We start from the raw sequence: 13,907 nt of genomic DNA on the forward strand, positions 1-13,907 counted from the left end.
GCTGCTTCGAGAAAATAGTATGACCATGTACAATAAATAAAATGGCATATTTTAGTGTGATGATTGTATTGAATATAAATTCAAAAGGAAGGTAACTACTAAGCTTGCAAGTTATATCATGTAAGGTTAACCCAGAGCTTACATTGTTGGGACAATGTGTAAATGTAAAACAAATTTCATAAATCTCGTAAACCCTCACAATGTACCGTACAGAACCTAGACAGCATATCAAGAAACACATCAGGCATTTCAAGTGTTCTGCCTCTTCTCATTAATGTCTAAGCATGTGTTTGAAAACAGGTACCCGACACTCAGATGCAGTTTTGATATCGGGTACATTGTATATTGTCACGATCTGAAGAAGGAAAATTGGAGACGGAAGATTCCTATTTCTTCTTTTCATAGTTTCTGAGAGCTCCTTCTGAATCGTAAAGAGAGGAAAAATACATCTCGCAAAAGGTGGACGAGACCTGTTTACTTGTGTAACACCCGCTTTTCCTGACTGTGAATATTGAGAAGCAAGCAGAACAAGTCCTCAGTTTCAGATAATGTTGTTTAGACTATTTTCCCATATGTTAGACCATTAAAAATATCTTCTGGTCATTTCAATATCAGTCATGTTATGTTATGATCTTTTATATTTTCAACACGTCTTTGTGTGTACTCAAACGAGCGTCCTTGACATACCTTACTGGGCTGTTTCCACAATATTTTTCTGCAACTCAATTCAAAACTAATTCTTCACATGAAACAGGAAAAGCTTATTTTGACTTGAAAAAGCTGACTGTCATTTCCTCCTCCCTTTGTATGGGTTCTTCATTCCCAGCTGCATAAAATTGATGTCTTGTGAAAGGTCACTGTGGTCCTTGACTGTTTGTGGTACCTCCCTACTTTACCTTTGGCTCTGTAATGGATTTTTATAGTCTAGCTATAGCTGAGAACAGTGTGTATTTATTGTTTATTTTAATTCTTCTTCTTATTTAGAAAACGGATAATAAAAAATATTTGCTGGACTTGAAAAAACCCAAAATGGTAGATTTAGGTATAACCCCATGTGCCCAACTTAGGAACATTTGAAAGAGTGCTTAGCAGCTGAGAGGAAGCCAGTTGTCATGTTGCAGGTTTGCTGGAGCATGAGCGAGTTCGCCTGTAAGCGCCTGAGAAAACAGTGCAGAGAATGTGTCACTTCTTATGGCCCGACAACTGGCATCCATCGGAAATGGCTTGGCACTACATATCCATAAAATTAGAGTCTGTTTAAATATACAATGTCGAATCCATGGAATGATTTGCTACATAATCCATCTCTGCTCCTATGGAGACAAATATGAGGCAAGCTTTTCCGCTCTGTGGTCGAGGGCAAAGACAATTATGAGAAGTTTATGCTATAAAGAAATGGGAGAGCCCCAACCATACTGTAATTCTCTTGCTTTGAGCCTGTTGAATTTGTTGCTTATTTGATTTTCCATTCCACTTTTTCCATCCGTATCTCTTGATTTCTGAGACATGTAGTAGAAAGCCCACTGCTTTGGAGATTGTCATCTGCATAAGCCCACATGCTGATATTTTCTTATCAATCCCACATAAAATGTACATCATGTGTGTGTGCTGGAAGTATCACAAATCTCACACAGGAATGCCCTCCTGCTATCGGCACACGTCATTACATTGGCAGTAATCCGACATGGTCAAAGAATGTTTATCACTTTTGCCATTTTTAACATCTTTTCAAGTCTGTGCAGCCTGAGGCTGATAACTACTGGCCATTTTGCTGCAGCACTGCCATTTAATGAATCGTTCCATTGCCTAGTGGATAACAGAATGAACGAATGGCTTTCTGTGTTAGTGGCTGCCACTGCCTATCCTATCAGATAATTAACTTTTTGCAAATAGACTGCGCTGACTACCAAACAGAGTAAGCCAGCACAATTAGAATTACTTATCTGTGTTCTTTCTTTTTCCCCCAGACGTTAGAGGAAAAACAAACAAGACAAACAAATCCAAATTTCATACTTCTTGCTTGACTGTTTTCTCCTCAAATGGTCGCACACGAGTTGGCCCCAGATTTGTGTATTCATACACAAATGAACAAATAATGAATGAGCAGAGATGAAAATGAGGTCTTATTGAAAGTGAAGCCTCTGTATTATTTTGCACTGGCGTTCGACAACCTCAGTTCAGATTATCAGAAATTTCAAACAGTAGGCTCTGGTTGTTTTCCACCTCGCTCCATTTTTCACTCCTTTAGTCTTTTTCGATTTATTTATTTTTATTTATTTATTCCCCCCATCACAGGCTGACTCTCTCACCAGGCAGTGGCGCTATTCAATATTTATGCGTTTCCTTCTGTTGAGTTTCCCCCGCGAAGGGAGGTGGGCTTTCATGTGTCTGATTTGCCACAGCAGCGATTCGGTTCCAGCTTTTAAAGCGTTGGGGGCCGTTTGAACAAAGCCATCTGTTTGAGTGGGCCGTTTTATTAAGTGACAAACTGGATGCCTCTACCTCGCTAATGTGTCCCATGGGAGACGGTGGTAGCTTGTGTTCATGCGCGTGTCTGGTCGAGAGACAAACATGTGAGTGGAGAGAGAGAAAGAAAAAGGGGAGGGCGGTTACACGTTTTCCACGCCAGACAACGTAATACACCTCAGAAGAGACAACACAGGCAATGCAGCTGTCACTCCACAACTGAAAGGTTTTTGCCTTTATGAATCCACAATGATGTTTGAATTGGGAGCCTTTCAGCTCCCTTCTTATCACATGGAACGCTGGCCAAGATGCTCAGCACCACTTCCATAAATAATCATTTATACTTATTTAATGGAACCTTATGCGATTTGCTCTTGTCCCACGTCCTGCAATTTATTAATGTCATCCTAGCCCCCATGGAGCAAGAATATTCTAACACTCGTGAGAGTGTGTGTGCATGTGCATGATCGGATGTGCTTGTGCACTTCTGGAGTAGTTTTCTTCCCCCCCGTCTTGTCAGAGAATCTGTCAGTGCATTGAATGTGGGACAAGAACATTAACCATTCCTTTTGAAACTGTGGCTGTTGTCTGTGGAAAAGTGCCCTTACTCCTGCAGAGTTATAGCCAGAAGCTGAGGCCTTCTATAGAAGCGCCACTGAGCATGAGTAATACACACTGACTGAGGTTAAGGAAAGTCCCAATGGAATACAATTTTTTGCAACCTTAGTCACTGGGCTGAATATTTTGCAGGAAGAATACACTTGTGAGTTTAGCCATTATAATACATGCCATAGTTTTTCTGCCTTTGAAGCCCTGTTGTAAGTGATGATATGCATTTATTTACTCACAGGAGACTCTCTGCAGCTTAAGAGCCAAATGAGAGACCCTGACCCTATTGCAGAACGGACCTGCATCTCCAGTGTCCACATGCAGTCTCAATATTAATGTGTCATTAAGCTGCATTCTTGTATATTCTATTGAATTAGTTTTACATAATGACTGTTTGGAATTTTGCTGAGAGAGCACATTTAAGCAGTTGTGAAGGGGGAGCAATGTAGGAGAAGGCTTGTATTATGAACTTCATTATGTGTGACAAGCAGCACAATATTGATGGAGGAGCGGGTCCCCATCATTGCACTGCATTAAAACCTCTGCAGTGAATTAATGTACTATTCCTGATCCAGTAATTAACAATCATTCGGGGGCCATATCCCTTTTCAAGTAATCACTAATTGCAATAAGAATTTCAGATTCCATTTAAGGCAAGATTACCGATGAGCATGCAATGCAAATCAGCCCAACAGTTCTAATTAAGCTCCAATTCTTTTCCCTTCCTTCTCTCTGCCCAGACCCTTTGTCAGCATATGCAATGCAGAGTTTGTTTCCTCCACATTACAAAAGACACATTTTTATCATAATGCTGCAGATAGAGCTGTGAAGTGCCACAAGAAAATTGTTTCTGGTTGTGTTTGTTCCATTGATTAGGATGTGTGGCTTAACTTTGCTCTCTTTTCCTATTTTATTTTTCTTAGTGTTTGTCTCTGCATTTGCGTGTCGGCATAACTACAGTCTCTTTCCATCTGGCATGGGGTCAGACGTTCATGAACTCTGTTCAGATAGTTAATTAATCCATGGAGGTGGGGCATTTTAAGCCACACATACGTAACTGCACTTACCATCGCCAAAAGACTCACCCCTCTCTACCTTTCTTTATTCAAAAACTATGAAATAATATCGCTCCAGTTGACTTTTTGAGTAGTTAAAGGATTTTACAGAGGCAAATGTGCAAGGCATATACACTACATGTGACATTTGTACCGACTCTTGACATTGGCTGCTCCGTTCAGTCCATTTTGCATTGCTTGCCGCCATTGTGACAATTCATCAATATCACAGGACTGATATGCTGCGGCTTAAAGATGTCGAATGAGGTTAATGGCATCTTTAAATGCTCCTTTCTTTCCCTCATATGTCCAAAATGGAGCGGGGTATTTGCAGACTGCCACCCAATGTGTTAGGATTAATTATCGCCCTCCACAACCCCACCTCACCCTGCAAGTTAAAGATTCAGAGAGGAAATGGCCCCTTTCATGCAAATGAAATTGAATATGCCAGTCAGAATAATTGTGAAAACCGAGCCGTCTTGAAATGGTGTCTGTTCAGAATAGAGGCTCCAGCTGAAAGTCGGTTTATTAATGTCCCTCTCTCCACTCTTTGATTCATGCTCTTTAATGGCTTGGCAGATCAAACTTAAGTCTAACGGTTGAGTCCTGATGGCTTGAAATGTTTTGGCCATTGTGAATGAGGCCGGGACTCGGATCGTTTTTCAGACCAGTATTAAATGCGATGTTTGGCTGGGAGTTAAGCCACTATCAAACAAGTCTGGAGTGAATGCATACACACTAGCTGCTCTGAAGCCAGCTACAGCAGCAGCAAAGTATGAGATCATTCTCTCTCTCAGCCCTCGGTTATACTGCCCACTCAAGTTATAGAGTGTGACCCTGTAACAGGTAGTTGGAGCAGAAACTTTATGCACTGCTGATGCAGACCGAGACCACAAGGTCAATTTGGCAATATTCTTCTCTCTGGAGTGTCTCAAGGTTTAAATTAATGAACTGCTAATTTAGAATTAAATATTTATATTCAGTTTTGTTTATCTAATTTTGCTTTTATTTGTTTTGATTTCATGAGTTTTAGACTTTAAAAAAAAAGAAGAAAAAAAAGAAATGGCACCCCTGCACATGACATTTAGACTTGAACAAATACAATGTTTGGTGACTGTTTTGTCACTTGCCGTTATTTTTGAAAGTAGAACTAGCATTGCTATTTTGTTTGTCAACTTCTTTGCTTCTAATGAAATGTACATGGGAATTTCTCCTTTCTAAAGGGTTTCTGCAAACACAATAATCAAATCGTAAACATCCACCTTACCTTAGTCCGTTTGTTAGAAATAATATTACACACATTTTTGGTTGTAAGTACTGTACTTAACTAGCATGAGCAGAGCTCTGACTGGGGAACAGTGTGCTGAATGTGAGCTTTGACATTTGTATGGGTTAAAAAAAAAGAAAAAAAAGAAAAGACATTTAACCTTCAATTGGGGTTAAAAAATGTCAAACAGTGTGACTGTTCCAGTGTGAAAATGTCATTTTAGGGATAATCACCTGAAACAACTTAACCAATATATCAGTTTACTGTGTGAAAGGTTGTGGGATTATTTCAAAACCTAAGAAAGGGCAAATCCATATACAGTAGCGTCAAGTGTAAAAATTTCCATCATCTTCCCACTGTGTTGAAGGCTTCCAGTTTGCCTTTATGGGTAGCTATTAAAATTAGATATTTAAAGTCATGAAAGAGTCTGCCCACTCAGCCCTGTGGACATGGATGTTCGGAAGAAGAGAAAAGGCGTTCACTCAGACACCAAATCACTAACATGGCATGAATCCATGAAATAAACGAGTTGTGGGATGTGATGAAGCCCCTCTTCCTGTCCTCCAGAAATATTTGAGCAAAGTTACTCAAAGACCTCGAATTAGGGTGGGCACAGACCCATGTCACCAACCTTTTAGATTGTGACAGGTTTTACACTTCTTGTTTGTTTGCTGGTGACAGCTTAGCACTGGATTAACAGGTGCCTGTTCATGGTATTAATTGTGGCAAGCTCTCAAAGGAGATGCACACATGCAGAGAAAATAAAATGAGACTGATTAATTTATTTTAGAGTCACTTTCACAACCAATATATACACAGTGTTCCCGATAATGGGAAGTGATTACCAGTCCTCCTACTTTCTTACTGCTGAAGCTTTGATACTGTAATGAAAATTGTGAAAGGGACCAAATTGGGCTTTTCTTTTCTTTCTTCACGGTGAGTGAATTTAGTGCAATGTCTGTTTAAAGACCGTGACTTTTTATTTGCTGTTGAGGTTCTAGCCGCTGCTTTGTTCGGACAAAACCAAGGTTTCAATCAGCCTCGCTCTACCTGAAGCCATACGGGTCCACCAAAATGGATGTTTGTCTGCGGCGAACCTAAAATGGGGGGTGTGATGGTGATATCAGCAGCCATGTCTGTGAAAACACTATTACCTCCATGTCACGCCTCAATCACTCCCCATTGTGCGATGACTCCTCTCCCTCTGCACCCTCTCCCCCCTCACCTCCCAACGCTGATCCCCCCCTACATGTCGTGGAAGTCTATTACAGCCGGCATAGGGAGACGCACCGAGCCATAATGGATGGGCCCGGAGCGAAAACAGCCCCAATAGCATATCAATTACCCATCAGCACCCTCTTGGCTGGGTGCCAATGTGCACCCCACCCCAGCCAAGTCGATGAGATAAGGTGCAAATGCAGATATAATGGTGCTTTTTCGCCGTGTACAAATTACACAGTGTCAGCCTCCGCTGCCCACCTGTCAGATTTGTCAGCAGGTGAATGAGAGACAATTCAAGAAACGTGCCTGTGTTTTGGGGGATGGTAACGGGTGACTGTTAATGCTCAGGGCTGCGTGCATGACACGAGGAAATCGGGTGATTTCCCAGCCTCATTTGCCCAGTGGAAGCCCAGCTGCTTGCCTGTTTATCTCGTCGGCCTTTTGATTGCTGGCCACACATCTTATGTCACCTCTCTGCAAATCCCGCAGGTTAATTTGTCCCTCAATCGTGGTGGCGCCGCAGCCGCTGCTGCTGGGCAGCACAATCTGGGAGGGGAAATCGGTCCACGCACAGGCAGGCAGGCACGCGAACAAGCACAATCACACATTCTCACACTCACAGATGAGGCGATTCGGATGGTTGGCATTACTGCAGCTGTGTGGCCCCTAATGGCCTGCTGAAGTGATTGATAAAAGGCAAACAGTTGCTCTGCGGGGGGACAGATGGGGCTGCACCTCCCACTGAAGCTGGCAGTCGAGCTTTGGCAGACAAAATCTGTGAAGGAGGAGGGGACTTAGCAATAGGACTTTATTGCTATTGAAGTTATAAGACCCTTGATCATCATGCAAACGCTGGACTGTAAATCTCCTAATCAAAAGCTCATCAAAGAGACCGATTTCTTTGATTACTAATCACTTTCACATGTTTTGATTTTACCTCCGATTGTAATGGAACCATCAGCTCGTGAGCAGCAGCTGATTGTTCTTCGCGAGAGGGAAGAAATGCAGAGACAAAATTCTTAGAAATTTAAGTAACATTTTTGTCTTTTTTCTTATAAATGCTAACAAGCCTGAATCATACAGAATGAATTGTTATTTTAATTCTAAGAAAAACCTAACTGCAGAAATGCCTACTTCTGTAGAAATACAAGCTAATGCAAGTGTACTGCGGTATTAAATCACAAACAGAGAGTGAGCGAGCGAGAGAGAGAGAGAGAGAGAGAGAGAGAGAGAGAGAGAGAGAGAGAGAGAGAGAGAGATGTCCGTGCCATGTCCACACAAAGCAAACACTGTTCCGTATTCTCTCACCTCCACTCCCCTGCATTTTTAGCATTTTTGATCCTCATTTCCTTTACAGTTGACTTGTTGTGTTGAAATAAGGGACCAATTATGATAACCACAACGTTCACAATGACAATCAGAGCATTTCAAACTACTTATCAGCTGCCCGTCTCATTTGCGTGGGGAACCGACAAAACCGTTCCAACTGGTAGTCTTCTAACAATTAACAATGTCTGCTGCTGAACTCTAAAGAAGTCTTTGGATGAATTGGATTGAGAGTCTGTTTTAAAAATGTTAGTGCGCGTTATTACGGCAAATGGACTTCAGCGTGGTGTGTATCTGGTGACAAAGCACGGACACAGTGTGCTGGGTAACAGCTTGTTAAGACCTATACGTTCTGGCTGATGGCACAGAAAGAGGCAGTTCACAAACAATCAGAGTTTAGAGTTTATCATCCTTCTGACAGTTTTTTTTTCTCCCTCATTTAGCGTATTCACAAATTAGTTATTCACTGACAATAAACCAGAATTGCTGCCTAATTGCAAAGTCAAGCAGTCAAGAAAATACAGAAGTAAATTGCTTTGTAACCTTGTTTGTACGCAACAGAACTGGCACATGCCCTCAGCTTGCATTCGCTGAATTTATTATGCGGCGATATCACATTGTCATCACAATAACACTGTTTATAGCTACAGATTTAAGAGGCTAATCTTCCTGAAACACTTTTTCAGCTGAAACAACAGACATCCAAACCAAAATTTCCTTCTCAGAACAAATCCCCTTAAGTCTCACTCGATCATCATCCAGTGTCGATTTTAGACCTTGGTACTTCCTGGGTCAAGTAAAAATCTTTTGTCCATTTTGCACTCGACACCTCCGTCCTTTCACTTCTGATCTCAGTAGCTGATCATCTGTTCCTACTTGTGTAATAAAGTCAGCTTAATCTCTTGTCTTGATCTCCAAATACAATCCTCTTAAAAGCCACATGCTGAAATCTGCAACTTTGTTCCTTTCCAGTGTGTGTGTGTGTGTGTGTGTGTGTGTGTGTACGTGTGTGTGTGTGTGTGTGTGTGTGTGTGTGTGTGTGTGTGTGTGTGTGTGTGTGTGTGTGTGTGTGTGTGTGTGTGTGTGTGTGTGTGTGTGTGTGTGTGTGTGTGTGTGTGTGTGTGTGTGTGTGTGTGTGTGTGTGTGTGTGTGTGTGTGTGTGGCTTGATAAGAGAGATTAATTGCTCTGTCTGGAGTGTTCAGCATGCTCACTAACTATTTCTCCTCATCTTGTTTTTTTTTTTTTTTCTTCTGTTTGTGTCTCTCTCCAGCACCACCAAAGTTTTTAAGAACCCCCAATGACCAAACAGGCGTGCAAGGAGGTGTGGCATCCTTCATCTGCCAAGCGACAGGAGATCCACGGCCGAAGATTGTGTGGAACAAGAAGGGGAAGAAAGTCAGCAACCAGAGATTTGAGGTATTAGGTCTATTGTTCTGATGTAAAATGCTCGACAAAATGGAATGCTCCAGCACTGCTTTTGGCTCCGCTCACACATAATCCATTGCGCCAAGCCCTGCTCGCTTGCTTTACGCCCTGACTTGCCACCACGCATTAGCAGGCTCTAATAATCATGCCGGCCAGGCTTTTAAACATGCATGAGTGTTAATGAGCAACTACACAAAAGATCTGGGGACAAATTTGTAATTAAATAAAAGACAAGGAAAGAGCAATTGGATAGAAGAAAAAAAACAACTTGTGGTGTGACCCAGATACCTACATTAGCATCACGCCACATTTGCCAGCTTCACACAAAGTGAAAGGGGAAGCGGCATTTTCATTTGGAAATATCCTTTTGCTTTGTGGCATCGTTATCTGAACGCATGTCTTACCCTCTTTATTTTGGCTGAAGCTTTGATTTCTGGTCAGCTTTAATCTGTGCTTGCGCTCAATACCCATGAGAAATAACACATCATCGCAGAACACTGATAAGATTTCTATTAATTTCTGTGTCAGTCCTCGGGACTATCACGGTGTCACTTCTCCCCCTCCTCTTTGCTCAAGATGCCATTTTTTTGCTTGCCACTGCACAGCAGCAATGGCTTAACAGAGCTCAGAGACCTCTTCCCACCTCTTCTTTGCATCTCGTACCCCCAGAAATCTAATCAGAGTTCATCGCGTTTGCATCGCACGTCGTGCTGAATGCTAACACGCTGGTTTTCATTCCTTCACTGCCTCGCAGGGCTTGCTGGCTGCCGCCATTCCACACCCATTCAATCATGCACCGCCGCCTCATCTTCTAACAAAAACCCATTTCCTTTTAGAAGTCTCACAACTTCCTCTTTAATTTGCTCTTCGGCTTTGACTAAGAAAGGAGGCTGTTTTTACCATCACCCGCTGACAGCTTGAATGCCAACACAGCTGTAGCTTGGCCAATGAAATGCTGAAGTGTATTGTGAACTAACACATGCTCAGATATAATGTGAACTTTACAAATGTCCGTAGGCCTCCGTGTGTGTGTGTGTGTGTGTGTGTGTGTGTGTGTGTGTGTGTGTGTGTGTGTGTGTGTGTGTGTGTGTGTGTGTGTGTGTGTGTGTGTGTGTGTGTGTGTGTGTGTGTGTGTGTGTGTGTCAGCGCGTGTGTGCGTGAAACGGAGGTCTCCGACCTATCTTTATTGAAATCTACCTCTATGCTTAAAAGAGATTGAGTTATGACACAGGGCTTTCTAAGATCAGTGAGTATACAACACGTAGCATGCCAAAATAGCTGAATAAGCTACAACGAACACCTGTTTGTCAGCATCTTATGTGTCGTTCGTCCAAAACCAGTTGGTCCTGTCTTCTGTACCGCTATCTCACCTCATGGTACAATTGTCCGTAACCGTTTACCAAGCCACCTTTAACTGTTTGTGCTTGTTTCTGTCCCATTGACACGATCCAGTGTGATGCATTTTCTTCAGGAGATAGTGTTAACTTTAAGAGTGGGACATGTCCGGCTTTCAATTTCGCCCCAACAACTTAATAACTAAACAAAAACTCTGTCCAACCAAGATTACCTTCCCCATTCTTAAAGTTAGTCAGCTACATTGACTATTTTACAACTTGATTCACTAAGTTTAGCTTGACATCAGATCAAACAGATTAGAAAGACAACAAAAAAAGATATATGAACCCATCCCCATAATGATACAGCTATTTTTCCTTAAATCAATGTTACTTATGACCTCTAAGTAATCCATTGCTGCACAAATCCAAAATTTGCTTTTTGTACATGCACAGTAAATAACCACAATATTGACAAACAAAAAAACCCATTAGAGTTGGCTGTAAGGTAGGCAGCAACTATTGTCTCTGTCATAGAAAGCACATTGTGTCAGTCACCATCAGTCTCGTTAGCCAAATGTCCTCAAGTGTCTCGTATTTTATGTTTTGTTTTTGTTTTGTTCAGCAGAAGGTCCCACACCCGTTGTGAACCAAAAAATCTCCTGTAACATATCCTGTCTCTCGCACCTGCAGGTGATAGAGTTCGACGACGGATCTGGCTCAGTGCTAAGAATTCAGCCATTGCGCACGCCACGAGACGAAGCCATATATGAATGCGTCGCCTCCAACAGTGTTGGAGAGACAAGCGCTACCACCAGACTCACTGTTTTACGTGGTAGGTCCTTCTCAGCAACCCCATAGGAAATCACACACACTCACCCCCCCTTCCCACCCCTTTTGTTTTTCCTCACAGGTAAGCCTGCGTCTATATTGTTTTATATCTGTCCTCTTTCCTCTGTTTCTGTCTGTCGCTGTGCGCAGTAAAACCGGGTTTGGCTCTCTGGCTGCACTCACGTTGAGTCTCCCTAACGAGATAAGATTTAGTGCATTAGCTATTTTGCCAAGTAAGTTTCAGTTTCTAAGTGACTTAAGTCATTTGCATACAGATTTCTGACACAATAATTAAGATGCCAGTTAAATTATGCAAATAGCCATCCATTCCTGGCCTGCGGTGGTTTAATGGAAAAGCTCAGCAATAATTTTCAAATCAGCCATTTTTCATCTCTGCGTTTCAGCTTTGATATTCATTTGACCGTGCGGAAAATAAAGCAGCGTATTCTTTAGTGATTAACCAGCATATATTGTTTATGACGGCAGGTTCAGCCTGTGTCTCCGAGTGACCGGTGGCTGGTAAGACGCAGCACTGCTCTATGCAAACATATGTAACAATCCCGGAGGGAAAAGGTCATCCACTGTTTACTCACACTGAGCGCTGAGAGGAAAAGTCAGACGACAAATATCAAGTTGGGTGACAGTGTCTCTTTTATAATAAGCGCTGAGGAATTTTTTTTATCTTGATTACACACAACATTCCATTCAAAGGCTAATATGTGGTGGCCGTGAGCTCAAAAGACTGCGTAATATCTCTCTAAAACATGACTTGTTTGGCTGTGAATGGAGAAAATGGCTTTAGAAAAAAAAAAAACCTTGGGCCGCTTGAATGAGGTGTGCTCCATTATGTGCCACAATTACACAACATGGCAAATGAGTTCCTATTGAGAGGGGTGCTTCCATCCTATAGAGAAAAAGCTGGCTCTGCGAGTCTCTGAAGCCATCCCCATGCTCCCCCCCCCCGCTTCTTATCTCACCAGTGAGCCAACAAAGGGGCTTTTGCACTGTCTCCAGAGGCCGATTGAAAGAGAAAGGTGGCACGTTCACATGCAGCTTTCTACTGTTTACTCTGGAGTGGGTGCATGTGTATGTGTGTGCTCGCAATCACATGCAATATTGCTCATGTTCCCTCTCCCCACTCGTGACTCCATCTCTGCATTTCCCCTGAACACACACACACACACACACACACACACACACACACACACACACACACACACACACACACACACACACACACACACACACACACACACACACACACACACACACACACACACACACACACACACACACACACACACACACACACACACACACACACACACACACACACACACACACACACACACACACACACACACACCGAGAGAGCGATGGGTAGTGGCTGCTCTTCCCAGCTCCACGGCCTGGCATTAGCATGTTTATTACCATTTCCATTTTGCTCCCTTTTCCCGTCAATGCATTGAAGGTGAGGAGAGACCTATCACGCTCAGGAGCAAACCGTTTCCTCCTCTGCTTTGGTGCCAATATAAAGCTGAGCTCCCTCTCATGATACCAATATTGGCACTGTGAAATGATTCAGACAATAATGGCTCAAATACACTTTTAAAGATACATTGGCCTCACTTTCTTCTGTCCGCACTTGCTCTGAAACATCGGGAATTCAATATATACCCACATCCATTATTTACATTTTCCAGATATGTTGTGCATGATAGGTATTAGAGGCTACCCACGCTTCCTTTGCAAATCAAATAATAACAAAACAACAGAACAGTCATTATGAGCAGCAATCGTGTTGTAGTCATAACAGTTGTCACAGCCTTCACCAAAGGAAGAAAGTGTGATTTAAAAAACAGCTCATTTCCTTTTGTTTATGCCAGCAAATGATGCCACACTGTTGACCACTCACTATATTTTGTACTTTATACTACAATCATTTATGAATATATGCTGCCTTTTAAGGACAATGCACTGTATGAGCAACCTGAGAGAACATAAGGTTACACTGAGGGTGCATTATATATTATTTAATCGGCCCAAAAGCTTCCGACTTCTAAAAATAGTTTATATTGCAAAATAGATCCAGCACCTCCGCTTTGTAACTCATCATTCCACATAACATTTACTCCCCTTGACCAAACTGTGACTCCACTTTTCTATTCTTTGCCCATTTCAGTGAAGTAATACTGAACTTATGCTTGCAAATGTATGATGCAAGATCGAACAAACAAGTGAGCAAATAAAGATAAGTACCATTACACCAGGCCTAATACATACAAAGTGACTGTTCCTTTAGTTCATTTAGGCTCCAATGGTCTGTGGAAACAACTGCAGAGCATCTGTTGTGGGAAGCTTGCCACAGGGGG

At 42.2% G+C, this 13,907-nt stretch overlaps 1 protein-coding gene across 3 annotated transcripts in view; it reads left to right on the top strand.

Moving 5' to 3' along the window:
* Positions 1–13,907, top strand: part of LOC308123995 (receptor-type tyrosine-protein phosphatase delta) — a 128,047-nt gene that overhangs the window by 49,716 nt on the left and 64,424 nt on the right. For all 3 annotated transcript variants that reach the window (XM_080486750.1, XM_080486751.1, XM_080486752.1), the window contains exons 3-4: positions 9,216–9,361; positions 11,398–11,539. In XM_080486750.1, the coding sequence (XP_080342876.1) occupies positions 9,216–9,361; positions 11,398–11,539 (288 nt within the window). The remainder of the gene's footprint in view (positions 1–9,215; positions 9,362–11,397; positions 11,540–13,907) is intronic.

The sequence above is a fragment of the Lipophrys pholis genome (genome assembly GCF_963383615.2).
Source record: "Lipophrys pholis genome assembly, chromosome: 18".
Classification (NCBI taxonomy): domain Eukaryota; kingdom Metazoa; phylum Chordata; class Actinopteri; order Blenniiformes; family Blenniidae; genus Lipophrys; species Lipophrys pholis.